General features: G+C 42.0%; 2 protein-coding genes across 2 annotated transcripts; both read right to left on the bottom strand.

The window, feature by feature from the left end:
* Nucleotides 1–3,132: 3,132 nt before the first annotated feature.
* LOC100192105 (Peroxidase 67) lies at nucleotides 3,133–5,022 on the bottom strand. The gene is made up of 4 exons (NM_001137528.1): nucleotides 4,743–5,022; nucleotides 4,462–4,653; nucleotides 4,183–4,348; nucleotides 3,133–3,711 (listed from the first exon to the last, which is right to left on the bottom strand). The coding sequence occupies exons 1-4, from the start codon at nucleotides 4,947–4,949 to the stop codon at nucleotides 3,314–3,316; spliced, it is 963 nt and encodes a 320-aa protein (NP_001131000.1). The 5' UTR covers nucleotides 4,950–5,022; the 3' UTR covers nucleotides 3,133–3,313.
* A 7,243-nt stretch (nucleotides 5,023–12,265) lies between these two features.
* On the bottom strand, nucleotides 12,266–15,285 carry LOC103654277 (predicted GPI-anchored protein 58). The gene is made up of 4 exons (XM_008681115.3): nucleotides 14,728–15,285; nucleotides 14,046–14,226; nucleotides 13,269–13,323; nucleotides 12,266–12,898 (listed from the first exon to the last, which is right to left on the bottom strand). Exons 1-4 carry the CDS (start codon nucleotides 15,065–15,067, stop codon nucleotides 12,770–12,772), a joined length of 705 nt encoding a protein of 234 aa, XP_008679337.1. The 5' UTR covers nucleotides 15,068–15,285; the 3' UTR covers nucleotides 12,266–12,769.
* Between the last annotated feature and the right edge of the window lie 172 nt (nucleotides 15,286–15,457).

Raw genomic sequence — 15,457 nt, 5'->3', positions numbered from 1 at the left:
AAAAGCAATGGGCAGTCGATATATATGCATGGGATGATGACTTAGCAAGTTCGAGCCAATGTATATGCATGGGATGATGACGACCTACATATGAACTTGATTTGCAGTAGACATTCGATTTAGGCACTTCGTTCTAAGAGCTAGCATTCTAAAGAAATTAAAGTAGGTGCAGTGGGTCGCCACCGAACAAGCTAGCTAAGTATATATACATGCATGCTGGGAGAAAACACAAGACAAGCCTACGAATGAGCTGTTTATTAATTTCTTTGACAAGAGAGAGCATGAGCACCTTCATTAATTAAGATACGGTGGATCTCGGACAGGAGAAAACAGCAAACGCTAGCACTGCACTTGAGAGAATTTCGCATCAGATTGGAGAGATACCGAACCCAAGGCCTTTTCGTCACCCGGCCCAATCATATGACTCCGTTCATTGTTGCCTTGTAGCAGCAGAGAAGAATCAACAAACCATAAGTGTCAACATATAACGCCACAGGGAAGAAGAAAAACAAACATCCCATCTCACATGCATAGCTAGCTAGCTAGTATTAAGACTGCTGCATATATTGCATATGTCGTTTGACCCTATAATTCAGTAGGGTAATTAGAGCCGCCGTCTATCCACTTCTCACTTGTGCATTATAGAATGTTCGCTTCGGATTAAGGCCAGTTGTTCGGACTGCTGTAGCTGTAATCTATAGAGAGATAAAACACTGTAAAAACAGTAGAAACCGGTACGGATTAAATCAAGTTTGAACAGACTTTATGATTCCAGTTCTAGATGGTGTTCACATGTGTGGAAAATTCAAGTAATATGTGACTAAAAAGTACTCCAGTATCTTGTCCAAGAGGCTGTTTTTCGTTGACGAAGACACTAGCTCATTGCATGCAAATGCTATATCACCTAGCTTATTGCCACACTGCTGGCAAATTGGACTGGCGGCGGCGGTCGTCGTGTGTGGTTTTTGCGCGCCCGTACAGATACAGCTAGCTGCTTGAATTTGGCACCCCTCCCATTAAAAAAGAGAGTTTTTTTTATCTTCTGAACGAACACCTCGCTCTCCCTAGCTTTAACAAATAAACAAACTAATAACGAAGATTTTTGTAAAGAAAACTTTTGCAGGTTCGGAGGCGCGTTTTTCCAGATACAACAAAGAGCGGACAGTAGGTTATGACTGATAATGACTGAAAGTAGTTAGTTATATAGTGTTACAGTCAAATGAATTCAATGCTAAGTGCCGGAAGTGACGACTTTACTCCACCGCAATTGTTGGGTGTTCGGTGGATTGGAGACCAATACATTATACATGCATGCCTCAGACCTACAAGGTATACTATTTGCTAGCAATCTATACAAGTCACACTTTCTAGTGGTCTATAGTTGTTGCAAACTATCAGCAGTGAAAACTTACCTACTACTTGTGTTCAAATAAATAGGATATTTGTACTTCTCATTTATTTATCTTTGTTTGGCTTTAAAATAAGTTTTTACGGCCTAAATGAATATCAATAAAAAAAAGTTTACAACTACAAAATGTATAACTTCTCGAGATATACAACTTTTGGTTTTATCGTTTCTTCACCCGAAGTCATTTAAAAATATTAAATTTCAAGCATGAGAAATTCGATGAAAACGTGATTTTACATGCATTGATAATTTCAAATAAAAAAGTTATGAGCTAGTACAAAATGGCATAGCTTTATGAGATTTTGTTTCCATCATTTCTCTAACTGAGGTCATTTGAAAATTTTGAATTTCAAATGTGATAAAATTTAAATATATATTTTTGTGCATATATGATTTTAAATAAAAAAAGTTTCTAGTTATAAAGTTATCTATTTTTTTAAGATCTACGACTTTTGTTTTGGTCATTTCTCCACATAGATTGTTTAAAAGGTAAAATTTAAATTATAAGAAATTCAAATTTAATTTTAAATATAAGAACTTCGGGTTTGATCGTTTTTTGTTGGACATCGTTTGAAAATCTCAAATTTTGTACAACTTCTAATTTTAGATGCAACTTTACAAATCGGTTTCTAAAGACGGTTTGAAAATAGAGCCGCCTCCAAAGTCATGTTTGGTATAGTTTCAGCTCCAGAAAATTTTGTGGAGTAGGTCATTAAGTGCTCCAGAAAATCGTGAAACTAGAGCTATAAGCCTTTAGAAAATATTTAGAAAAATCATTTTAATTATTATTTAGATGAAAAATATTTTTAAAACTAATTAAATTGATATTACAAACTACATATCTGCACTAGAGCTAGAACTTGGAGCCATTCTAAACAACATCTAAATACAGGAGCATTTATATATATATAGCTAAACAGTGAAAACCACCTAGCTTCACAAAAAAATTTCTAGAAGCAGCTCGATCGGTTTGGAGGGCAATTGCTATCACATGAGGATAAATCAACAACAGAAGATGATAATTGCTACATTATATCTGTAAATTAATTAGGAATTATTTGAGTAAATAAAGGCATAGTATTTGCAGTTTGAAACCGACAATGGCAGCAGAATAAGTCCAACGAACCGGACCCAGTGCGTCGACGCGAACTTTTCCAATCATATGTTGTTCCAAGCATACATGTACCCCTCGGGTGGAAAACTTGCTCTGCACTCGATCCTAGCTAGCTACACCAGCAGGACGAATCAACAACACGTTGGAATACTAAGCAATAAACATATGCTGAACCGCTAGAGTAAGCAGAACAAAATGGTGAGAGATCCAATCATTCTTGTCAACGAACTACAGAGATCGGATGCTATGGTTAGGCACAACTAAAGCTGTCTAGTCGTAGGCTCTAGCATTATATTATTCAAGTGACAACTCTAGCTTTATAAGATGCTATATGGCTAAGCTTCCTCTCCAAGTGACGCTTTATTTAAATTTTTTTTGCATTTGAAGCCGATTATCACATGTCTAACTTTGACAGCTCTGAGTTATTTTTCAGTATGTGTGTAGTAGCGCGCGTTTGGATGTTTGAAACTTTTCGTAAAGATATGCGTTTATTATATGAGTTTGGATGTTTGAAACTCTTCATATTCTACTTGTTGCGCTGCGCATATATACACTTCACACGCTGGCTAGTACTTATTCTCCTTTTTTCTCATGCAGATTAAAGTATATTGGACAAAGACTGAAATGGCATTAATTAAACAACAAGTGATCTGATACATGCATCCATCCTTCACCCAAATAAAAAGACGACATGTGAGCACATCAACGCGACGATCTCACATAGTGTTTACTTAGCTTGCAGTTCAACAGCCATGCATGGGTCTTAATTAGTGACCCTAGCTAGCTATCTGCTAATTGACTCTTCTGCAGTTCTTCCTTATCTGTCCGTTGTTGGAGCCGGTCAGCGGTGTGATGTCGCCCATCTTGATCATGCCCGCCACGAAATCCGCGAAGAACGCGCTCTGGCTCCCGACGTAGGACTGGACCAGCGCGTCGGTGGCTCCGCCATTGAAGAGCTCCTGGTCGGAGTGCAGGAGCCCCTTCTTGGCGAGGAGGTTCCTGTAGTAGTTGTTCTCGAAGACGGTAGGGGTCTGGAGGTCCAATGGCGCCAGGTTGTTGTCGCCGCCGGCGCCTGAGGTGCTTGGGCAGCCTGACTGCCTCGTTCTCGCGAAGGCAGCGTCGATGTCGGTGTCGTTGTAGATGTGGGCTCTGAAGTTGGTGCAGCGTGCCTGCCCGATGGTGTGAGCACCTGTGTGTGTGTGTGTCATGGAGTTAATTAATAGCTGGGAAAGATGTCGACTTTATTGCTTTTCGTTATTCCATGGAGTTAAAATAATCGATATATATCTGATGTGATGGCGAAGTTGGTTGTTGAAGTAGTCGGCAACATTAAAAACATGCATGCATGGAATATATAAAAAAAAACCTTTTGCAACAAAAAACTTCTTTTCAAGTTTTTCAGTCTCCATGTATATGCCTAGTACTTAGTACTGTTCTTCTTAATTTGTTACTGAGCTGTCAATCCTGTCGGTGAAGTGTCTACCAGCTAGCTAGCTACTAATAATAAAAGGTCTAAATAAAGCTTGTGTGGATCGGAGTGGCGCTTTATTCTCCTTCGTTTTCAATTAAGCACACATACACGGTAGTAGTAGTAAGATAGTTAATGGTTTTAGGAATTTTATGAATATAATAATAGAAGTAGTAATAATGTGTAACGTACCAGAGAGCGCGACCATGTCCTTCTGAGAAAGTCCCTGCGCGGCGAAGAGCGACGTGAGGTTGGCGAGGCCCGACGTCGGCGGCGGGATGTTGTTGTTGGCGCCGCTGAAGCTCGCCGTCGTGGAGTCCCGCCGCCCGACCTTCACGTCCCAGGTCGGACCACCCAGCTGCATACATGCATGGAATGGATAGATCAGCGTCATCCATCAGTTGATATCAATAATGGAGAGAGAGAGAGCTGCATATATATGCAAGCACTAGTATATATAGTGGTACTCACGATGACGACGCTGTCCCTGGCGGCGATGGCGAGGATGTCGGCGCAGGAGACGACGCCGGGGCACAGCTTTTCGACGGCGGACTTGACGGCGTCGATGACCTCGAATCCCCTGACGGAGCCGTTGTTAGGGTTGGCCATCTTCTCGCCCTGGAAGCTGGGCGTGTCGTCCAGCAGCAGCGACGCGTCGCAGCCCTGTATAGATGGCACGTACGCGTACGGGTGATGGATCACGTACAAATCAATTAAGCAGCAGCCCTGCCTGTATAAATTGCACGTCGTACCTGGACGAAGCAGTCGTGGAAGAAGAGGCGGAGGATGGAGGCCCCCATGCGCTTCTCCCTGGCGATGGCGGACTGCATCACCGACTTGACGGCGCCGTACACGCCGGGGCACGAGTAGGAGTAGAAGCCCGTGGACAGCTGCGCCGACGAGGTGCCGGCGAGCGCGAGGAGCAAAAGGAGAGTTGCTGCTGCACGAGTGCTGGCCATGGTTGCCGGTAAGCAAAGCAAAGCAAAGCAACAATGGAAGATGAATAGTACGTGCAGAGCGTCCTTGATTTGCTTTGCCCTATTAATTGTTTGCCTGGACGATGCCTTATTTATAGCAGAAAACCTCGCTGAGACCTGCTTGGCTACTGCTAGCTCATATATCAGTTGGACTTTGAGTTGAAACTAGAAAGCAAAACGACGAAAGGAATCACGCGTTTCACACCACCAACAACTAGGGCGCGAGACAGAGTTGGTTGGAAAGTCTACTGCTGAACTCAACTTTGTAAAAGCATATGCAGCACTGTAGTCTAGCTAGGGCAGCATGCATGCATATATGCGCTCATGGGAACATTGTTATTTAGATACGACGACGCATGTAGTATCTCCAACTATACATGCATAGCGTCTTTGCCGCACATGCATGTTGCCGTTATTATGTATACAAGCTTGAAGCTTAGCTAGGAGAACTATCTTATCTTATGGGCCTATTTGTTTCAACTTTTTCTAACCGCTAGAAGTTGCTCCGGACTGTCAAACGTCTAGCTTTTTAGCCCGTTTTTGTGAGAACCGCTTGGTAAAAAGAGTCTAAAATCAACGTGAATATCAAATTGGCCAAGTCGTCATAGTAAGTATCTGTCACTATCTAGATCCTAAACTCTACAAAATCTTATCTTCTCGGTTCCGCTTAATGTTTATTTTCAAAGAGCATTGGTGGGTGAAAACCTGAGGTTATGGCATCTGTTGGTTCTCAGAGTAGCTCAGGTTGAGCTATGTGGGGAAAATGATATGTTCAAATGGGATTTATTTGTGACGGGTCTTTTCTCGGTCAGGTCAATGTATAGAGCACTCCTTAACAATAATCATGTGACTTATAATAAGACTCTTTGGTCTTTGAAGGTACCTTTGAAGATAAAAATATTTATGTGGTATTTAATTAGAGGGGTGGTTTTAACAAAAGATAATCTTCTGAGGCGTAATTGGCATGGTGATAGAAAGTGTGCCTTTTGTCACTCGGATGAATCGATTCAACACTTGTTTTTTGCTTGTCACTATGCTCAGTTCATATGGAGGTTAGTTTTTTGGAGTTTGGGTTTCAATCAACCGAGATCAGTTAGACACGCTTTTGGGAATTGGCTTTTTGGGATGCCTTCGAAAACTAAACATTTGATTATTTCAGGTGTTGCTGCTATATGCTGGGCTATCTGGATAAGTAGGAATAATTTAGTTTTTGACAAAAAAAACCCATGTTAACATACTTGCAGGTACTCTTTAGGGCGACGCATTGGTTTAGGACGTGGGCTGTTCTTCATAAACAAGAAGAGGGTATTCAAATAAAGGAAGCTTGTCGACGGTTAGAGTGCACGGCTCTACAGATTTTTGCTCAGCATGGATGGAGGTTTACAAATCGAATTGCTTCGTAGTTTTGTCTATGGATTGTGTGTCTTTTTCTGGTTATCAAACCATGGTCTTCTATGGTGTGTTTCGGGAGGTCTGTCCCTCCATATGTGGCTAGTCGTGTGACTACTTCATGTAAAAACTTTTGGTGCATTGGCTAATCCTCCAAAAGAGGAGAAGCTGGACAAGTATCCATTATCTAAAAAAAATTCAGATTTTTCTGACAGCTAGTTTCTCAGCATTTGAAAAAAGTTAAAACAAACATGCCCTATATCACCGGCCCTCATGTATATATCATGGATCCATGCACATACACGTACTGTTGGTGTGATCAATTTGTCTGGTCATCGAGCAGCACTTTTTCAACGGTTTTTACTCTGTCATCTGATGGGACTTTGCTCTGGTCATCCACGTCGGAAACGAATCACGTGAGACCCAGGTCCTTTATTAATCCGTAGGACCCGACTTGTCTTTGCGCCACGTGGTACTCCGAATCTCAAAGCCACAACTCACCGTAACATTTTCTGGGCTGTGCAGCCTGTGCCTGTGCTACATTCTTAGCCTATACAATATTTGGTCGTATTCGCTTCTCAAGACTGGAGCCCAGGCGACTTGCTTTTTTACCGTGAAGCTGCTGAACAGAGTAGCTTAAACGTTCCTGATGTAAACGCCGAGCATTCGTCAATCCATGATGTAGCCAGAAAAATAAAGTGTACTTAACCATGAGAGTACTTAAACATTCATAATCTAATGGTACCATATATTTTAATACACCATAGCAAACTTTAATGTCACTAAGTAGTTGATTTGGTAGGGAAGTCTTCATCAAACTCTAAACGGCGAGAAGTTGTGGTAGCAACTTCAAAGTGAGTTCCAAGTAACAGATTTGTAAATTCTCCTTGGATGGGTGGGAAGAACATGGGCATCTCTCGATTCTCTCCAAATGGCAAGTTAATATTTGTCATTGGTAAAACAGTAGTGTCAGTAGAAGTGACATTTGTCTCTTGTTCCTACACAAAAAATCAAAGTTATCTGAGTACTCAAATAAATAGTAGATGGGACAATTGACTCAAATTTCTTGATTATCTTACAATTATCTGTGAAACTTTAGATAGTCTTGCATCTGATGATTGCTTTGATTCTGCTCCTGCGGAAAGATATGACAGTATAAAATATCTTTTGGATGTTAGTATAAGAAAGAAAAAACATATTGAATTAGTACAAATACCTTTCCTTGCTGTCTTAGTACGATGATTTTTCTTTCTTCTCTCAAGGACACTTCTTGATCTTTTTTCTAGTGCACCTTTTTTATGTGGAGGAGCTTTGAATGAGATACGCTCTTTTGCAACTTCTTCAGTGCATTCAAGAAAACATTCCGGAGATTTATTTTCAACCAGTGTTATATTGCTTAGTAAATTTTCAACTTCCAGAGTCAACTTGTCAAAACCATTTTCCAAGTGCTGCATAACTTCTTCCGAAACTGCACATTTCAATGTGACGGATATCATTTTTCGACAAAGATTTGTACTTTGTGATGCCAAGTTCCCACTCTGGTTTTGTGTCCTGCATCCATATACGCCTCTTTTTGCATACTTTGTCCACCTATTTAATATGTACTGAGGGGGTAAATCAACAATATCATTTTGGTTGAATACTCGTAGGATGTGCTTGCATAATATACCTGTATAATTTATATTTATTAGAGATAAAAAAATAAATGTTTTAAATACTGTACAGTAGAGCACTCGAGAAAATATACATACCAAGACTGATGTACTTCTTGCAAGAACATGATATATTCAAATCATCTGAATTAAAGATGACTCTGGCTTCATTCTCACTGTTACCCATAGCCACCACTTTGTATAAGCTGATTGTCCCCTCACAGTTTATCAATGTGGATGAGAGAGTAAACTGTTTCTGAAATTCATCTTGGAAAGCAGAAAACATGTTTCTTGTATATGATTTAGCGGCTGTCTTCAACAATGGCAAGGAAGTGATACAAAGAATTGGTTCTGAGTTGCGTGATTTATGGTCTTCATACAATTCATTCCGCCGAAGACGTGCAATGCACTTGTCATATTCTACCAAGATTTCTGAAATTGAAAGTTTCCTGCGAAATGTTTTCTTAAATACATTATTCATACCTTCACTCCTTTGAGTTGATGTCATATCAGCACAAAATGAATCATGTCTATATATCGTGGCCCACTGTTCACGTAAATCATACAGGTTTTGTATCCAAGCATTGTCCTGTAAGCTGTAAGTAGCTATCAACTCTTGCCATCTCAAGTTGAAGTGTTCCACTGACTTTTCTTCATACACACAATTTTTGAAATCCTTCAAAAATTCTTGATTATTGGCAATCACATGGCTTAGATGCTTACCGGCATTTTGGTATATATGCCATATGCAGAGACGATGACACGAGCTTGGGAATACCATCATAATTGCCTTCGCTATTGCAGCACATTGATCTGTAAAAATTGTTTTAGGTTTTTTCCCAGACATTGCTTTCAAAAAGGCTTTAAACAGCCAAGCAAATGATTCCGAACTTTCATTGAACAATAGTGCAGCTCCAAAAACAATAGTTTGTCTGTGATGATTTGTTCCAATAATAGGGGCAAATGGCATTTCAGACTTATTTGTTTGAAACGTGGTGTCAAAACAAATGACATCACCGAAGCAAGCATAATCTGCAATGGCCTGGCCATCTGTCCAAAAGAAATTACAAATTTGACCGCCATTATCTGGATCTAGCTCCACAGAATAAAAGAAAGACGGGTCTTCTGCTTGTTTGTTTTCTAAGTATTCCAACAAAGTTTTTGCATCTTGTGTTTCCAAATACTTTTTACGCTCACGACTAATAAAGTTGTTGCAATCCATCTGCAAGAACTGCACATTTTCAGCTCCACCAGACCACACCTGAAAAAATTCAAATATTTCTGTTGACTTAACCCCTGCTTCTCTCATTTTGCTAATGATATGTTCATCAGCCGGTAGCAAACGTCGCTGTGATCTAAGCATATGAGTCTTGTCAGGACTTGTGAAAGGGTGAGTATGTGCCAATTCAACTTTTTGCATCTTCCAAATACCTTCACGGGAAATATAAAACTGAACACGAGCCTTGCATTCTGACCTTGTTGAAGCACGTTCTTTCTTAGGCGGTTGTGTCGGATTACTATTCTTGTGACCTTCGTTACTGCAAACCATGTACTTGGAAGCTAAAGTACCATCAGCTCTGTACTTAACATGACACTTTCTGATACTAAATCCAATCTTTCTTGCATATGAGTTATAGAAATTGTATGCAGCATCTTCAGATTCAAAGGTTAAGCCAACCTGTGGTACTTGTTCTAAGGATAAATTTTGATGATTGCCCTACAATGAATATTAACACGAAATTAAGTAGTTTGTCAGGTCTAAAGAGCAATTCTAAAGCAGCAAAGACCAAACTAAATATATCTTCCTTTTACTAATCTTATTACTCTGTTGTACAACATAGAAAAACATCACTGACCTCCATCTCTAAAGTACCATCAGCTCTGTCGCCGGAGTGATTAGACTGCCGATGTCAATCCGTCCTCGTGAGTGCAACCAGTTGCTGCCGTCGGGATGATTTGCCGTCTAGATGATCAGCCTTTCCGGCTTACAGGCGGCGCTAGGCAAGACAAGGCTTTGCTCGTTACCTAGATGGCGTCGGTTGGAATTCCTGCTTGTGTTTTACCGATAGGATATGGCCCAAGGCCCATAAAATGTTACGGTGAGTTGTGGCTTTGAGATTCGGAGTACCACGTGGCGCAAAGACAGATCAGGTCTTACAGATTAACAAAGGACCTGGGTCTCACGTGATTCGTTTCCATCCACGTCATATATATAGGTGCTGCAGACATTCGTGGGCTAGTCAAATTTGTTGGGCGCACTACTATAAAATCTGTCTATTTATTACATCACAGGCATATAGGCTGAAATTCCAACCTCATGCCACCTATATATATTACTAATTCTCCTCGGCCATGGAAAAAAATTTATAAAAACAATAATTTTCGTCGACTATATTGGTTAAACTAATAGAAACGAACTATTGATTTTCATCTACTTCTCTTCTGCCCCCACACAGAAACTAGCTAGAGGATTTACCCAACCCCCCTCCTACACATGTCTGCCTGCCTTTTGTCGCATTACTCTCTACAAATGGGGCTAGATGGTTAGTTTGTTAACCATCTAGCTCCATCCATTTGTTCGCCACAACGCGTTCGATGCATACATGCCAAAGAGTCAAACAGATGCTTTATTTATAATCAATCGAAGTTGAGTTGTTGTTGTGAATATGACAGCGGTAATGCATATAAATATTATTGTGTATATGCATGTGCATCCACCGTCTTGTCTAGCTACTTTCTGCAACGCATATGCACCACACAAGCACGACGATACAGTATGGTTGATATCGAAATATTTGTTTGCAGGTGCATTGGTCAAAGAATGTGATAACGGCCCACTGTTCACACACGCCCAGCCCAACCACCCCGGCCACTGCTTTGCTTCAAGTTCAAGGGAGTCAGTAGTCTCAAGGACGGAGAATACAATTCCAAATAATATAAGCCCTGTTTGTTTCGTTGGAATTGAATTTCATTTTAATAATTATAATTTAGATAAAACTAATTAAGTTCATATGTTTTTATATTATTTTAAAATTATATGAGAGAGATAGTTATATACTATATTTATGTTATAACGAAGTAAGGAGAATAGTGTGCTATAAGTTGTACATCGGAAAAATAGCATGTAAATCTATAGAATCAATTTTCATCTCTCGTCCTATGAATTTAAGATAGGCTTATATGATAACTATGAAAAGTAGTGGAATGTCACATTCTAAAAAATAGCATATTCTAATAGTAAGATTTCAATTTTTCTAAACGAAAGGAAACATCTAAAGGGATAGATTAAGGATCGGATATATGATAGCACATATATATGTGATTTTCATTTCGTAGGTGGCTATATAATATAAACCGATGAAATGCCGCTGACCTGCAAAGATTTTGTGTCGATCAAGATTTAATATTTGTTGGTGGCCATCGCATGCCCGCGTACGTATATATCATTGTTGTAGCAGCTAGCCAGCTGGTCCGGAGGTCACAAGATTTTTTACAAATCAAAACTTAGCATGTATTATTAGACAAATATAAATATTTATTTACACACTGACAATATGATGGTGATTGGCTAGCTAGGCGCTGCAGACAGATTGTATATATGCATTGAGCTGACAAGCCGGCCTGAGGTGGATCGATTGCATAACCTAGCTAACTAAATGAAACTAAACAAAGTCGAGTAAGGTAAGCTGTCTAGCTCTACCAATCGAATCGGATCATTAGCCTCAAAGGAGAAAAGACGAAGACCTTTGCGTGCCTCTAGCGCCTCAGCGCTGCAGCTAGCATGGAGTGATGGAGACGTGTAGTGGATGCTGTACGTAGGAAGGGTAGGTGATCGTCGCCGTCATCGTCGACTCGTCGTCGCCGGCCGGCCGTCGTCTCGTGCTGCATGGCAAGCAGCTGTATGATTTTGACACCTTTTGAGCTATTGACTTTGACGCCGGCCGGGCAAGCAACATTTGTCAGCGCAGAAACCCGAGCTCTTCTTTTTTTTTTTTTTTGTCAATGACCTGTTTGACAGACAGCGCAGCTAGCTAGCTGTATGCACGAAAGATTTCGAGGCCTCATTTTTTTTCTCTCTATGGCAATGCAGCCGTGCAGGTAAGTTCGCTCAAGTTATGTTTACATCAGCCAATAGCGTTTTGGCAAGACTGCTGTAAATAAAATATTGATGTGATTTGTTAGGCATTCTGTCCTCGATAACTCTCGTTCACAGAAAATTCCAATCCACATCATGCGCTAGTTAAATACTCATCCGTAGAAAAAAAATCGGAGATTTGGAGAACTGGATGGAGATCATTGACTTCAAAAGTACCAATGCAGCCATACGCAACATCCATCGGCCGCCATTAAAAAAAGCACACACACAGATGCTGGCTCTGAAGGCACAAGGAGCACCACTACTTGATGTCTAGATCCGGATATCACCACCATCCATTCCACATGCCTGTAGCCGTGTTGTACTACGCTGCAAAAAAGATCAAAAGCGCACACCACATTCTACCCAGCACCATCCACTGTGCTCTCATACGCTTGGAAGTCGATCTCCCTCGTCCTTGCTAATTTCCTACGGGCGTTAGTTGCCTTGCCTATACTGAGGTGTTCTCCAGTGATCAGCCGCGTGTTACAAGAGGACCTAGCTATGCCTATACATCGATAACATGACCCTGGGCCCTGGCCGCCCATCGCCGTAGAAGTAACTACTCCTGTACATGGAGGAAGGACACGTACGTAGTTCTGGGGAGGACCTTCAGCTCTCAGGTTTCACTCCAGCTCGGATTCTGATACCTCCTCCTCCGCCAGTTCAAAGGCATCCACATCTGCGAAGTATGCCTTTTGCTTCTTCACAAATTCCTCTGGCAACTTGGGTGTCCTCGCAAGCGGCCGCAGCTTCTGTTCCGCAAAAGCAGTCACAAAGTTAAAAAAGTAAATGACCATCGTCGTTAAGGAGGCAGGCAGATCGAGCTACTACTATTCCAAATGCAGCAGCTCCAACTTGTTTAACCTTCCAAACATCCACCTCATCACACTATTTACATGGTGTAAACGTTTCAGAATATATGCACATGTATGGAATGAAGGACGAAGGCGGGGAAACGTTAAAAAAAAACCCATGATGAAGTTTGGAGAAGAAAAGAATGATGAGTTTGTCTCATTGTGCAGACCCCTTAAAGAGAGCAACAGAACAAGCCTTGATAGCAGAGAACTTGTTACGGTCATTGCGCGGAGATGGAATCAGAATGATATCTGTGGTCATGCTTACCTTTTTAGCTTCACCGCAGGTAGCTGACGACGAGATGGGTCGAGCATCCTTTTTCCTGAAGACAAGTGAGTTTAACGGTTCGGTTATTCAGATGCACTCAGACCGTAACTGTTAGATATCACAGAAACAAGATATTAGGTTCTGAATATCCTATGATTGTGACTTCTACCACTATATGATATATGGCATGCCTATTCTGTCATAAACGTGAAAGACCTCACAGCACAAACTCTTCTGGTCTATATCACTCTGTCAGTTTACAACAGGCCTTCTAGATATTGAGTACTACGGCAATTCAATCATCTGAAACCAACAAGAGCGGAAAGATTTCAGACTGTGTCTGGGACAACCGGTGGCTCAACTCTTTGTTACCAACAAGTGTCTTGGAATTGAGCATTGCGCTGAATAAACGGTCAATGGTATTATGCAACGTGCATACAGGACACGGCACCATGTCAAGAGTGATGGATGCTGATTCTAACACTCGTGCCCCCTTGTCAGGTAACAACTTAATAATTTTCTTAGGTGATTAGGAATGTGGATTGTGCGGGGTTATGTACATATCAGTTACGGTGTGGTTATGCCCTTTCAAACATGAACGCAGTACAATGCGATAGAGAATTAGGAACGTGTGTCTTTGAAATTTAGCTGCAGTTATTATCTGGTTTCCAAACAAACCAAATAACAGGAGTAATTAACCATGAACAAAACGCAAACAATTGTAACGCTGAAGTAGAGGCATCAGTCATCAGGTAACGAGTACGAGTATTATCTCACCTAATGTTCCTCGTAGATTTTCCAAGAGGAGGGCAACTCGCCGCAGCACCGATGGGTTGTTTGCCCCTGTTGGTGATGGTGGGGTTGCTCCGTCCCTCAGCCTCGGCCTCGGTAGTCCTGCGCCTCGCATAGACCGTGCAAATGGTCGGAGATTTGAACGCGCTCCCCTCCTCGTCGGTGACTGCAAACCAAGAGTAGGGTTAGAAATCCCAACACAATGGTGACCGAAGAAGCCACCAGCTGCGACGGAGGATCGAGCTAGGGCTGGATATCGAGCAAGCTCGGTTCGGCTCGGCCGAGCTCGAGCTGGCTCGTTTAGCTCGCGAGCCACAATAAAAAAACAATATACACATATATATACAACAATATAATCAATTGTTAGTTAATTTCATATCAATTTAACACTAGAAAAGAGTAGTAATGCTCACAATTTCATATATCACATCAATTCAACACCATATTGACATAGTTCATTGTATATTAATTCATTTAATACAATTGCAGGCTTTATTTCGCTAATAAATACTAGCTCATTCGCTAACCGAGCTGACATACTAGCTTAGCTCGTGACAAAATTAAAACGAGTCGAGCCGAGCTAAGCACGAGTCGAGTGAGCTGATGAGCCATGAGTATTTTATCCAGACTTAGATCGAGCGCAGATGTGAGATGCAGATGCCCTCACCGGCGGCGAAGGACGGCTTGGGCGCGGGCGTGACGGAGGCAGTGAAGGACGGCGGCGGCTTGGGCGCGGGGGTGGCCGACGCGGAGGAGGACGTCTTGAGCGCCGGGGTGAACGAGGCGGAGGAGGAGCAGGTGGAGGAGGCAGTGGAGGCGTCGGAGGGCGCGGAGAAGGGCCGGCGGCGTGCATTTCTTCTGGGCTTACTCGGGGCCGGGGTCTCGGGGAGGATATTGGTGACGTCGCCGAGCGGCGCCGCCTCCCGCTGCCGCTTGGTGGCGCCGGGCTTCGGGCTCGTCAGCGCCGCCGCCACCGTCGGCGTCGCGTCGCTGGTAGAGCGCCTCATCCGGTCTCGCCCGCGTGCGGGGAACGGGAGTGGAGGGCTTGGGCTGCAGGGGATTTGGAGAAGAAGGCGGCGGTGAGGACTGCTACGGGAAGTGAAGCGACGGAATGCGGAGCAGCGGGAGAGTTCCAGAAGGGAAAGGGGGATGGAATTGTGGAAGGGAAGGCTTGCAGGGACAGGAAGATTGGAGAAGAAGCGTGTGTCACAGGTGGGCTTCACGCTTCTTTTCTTTTGGGCTTTATCAGGACTTAGGGCTAGTTTGTGTTTGTCAACACTATTTTTTCAAAGAATTCTTATTTTCCTAAAAAAGACTATTTTTATTAAAAAAACTTAGAAGACCAGAGTACCAGACATTGCCACTCTCAACTCCTACAATGTAAAAAACTAAAATTG

Source organism: Zea mays, chromosome 4 (assembly GCF_902167145.1).
Source record: "Zea mays cultivar B73 chromosome 4, Zm-B73-REFERENCE-NAM-5.0, whole genome shotgun sequence".
Lineage (NCBI taxonomy): Eukaryota > Viridiplantae > Streptophyta > Magnoliopsida > Poales > Poaceae > Zea > Zea mays.
Note: the sequence above shows the minus strand (reverse complement) of the source record. Positions and strands in the feature narration are given on the sequence as shown.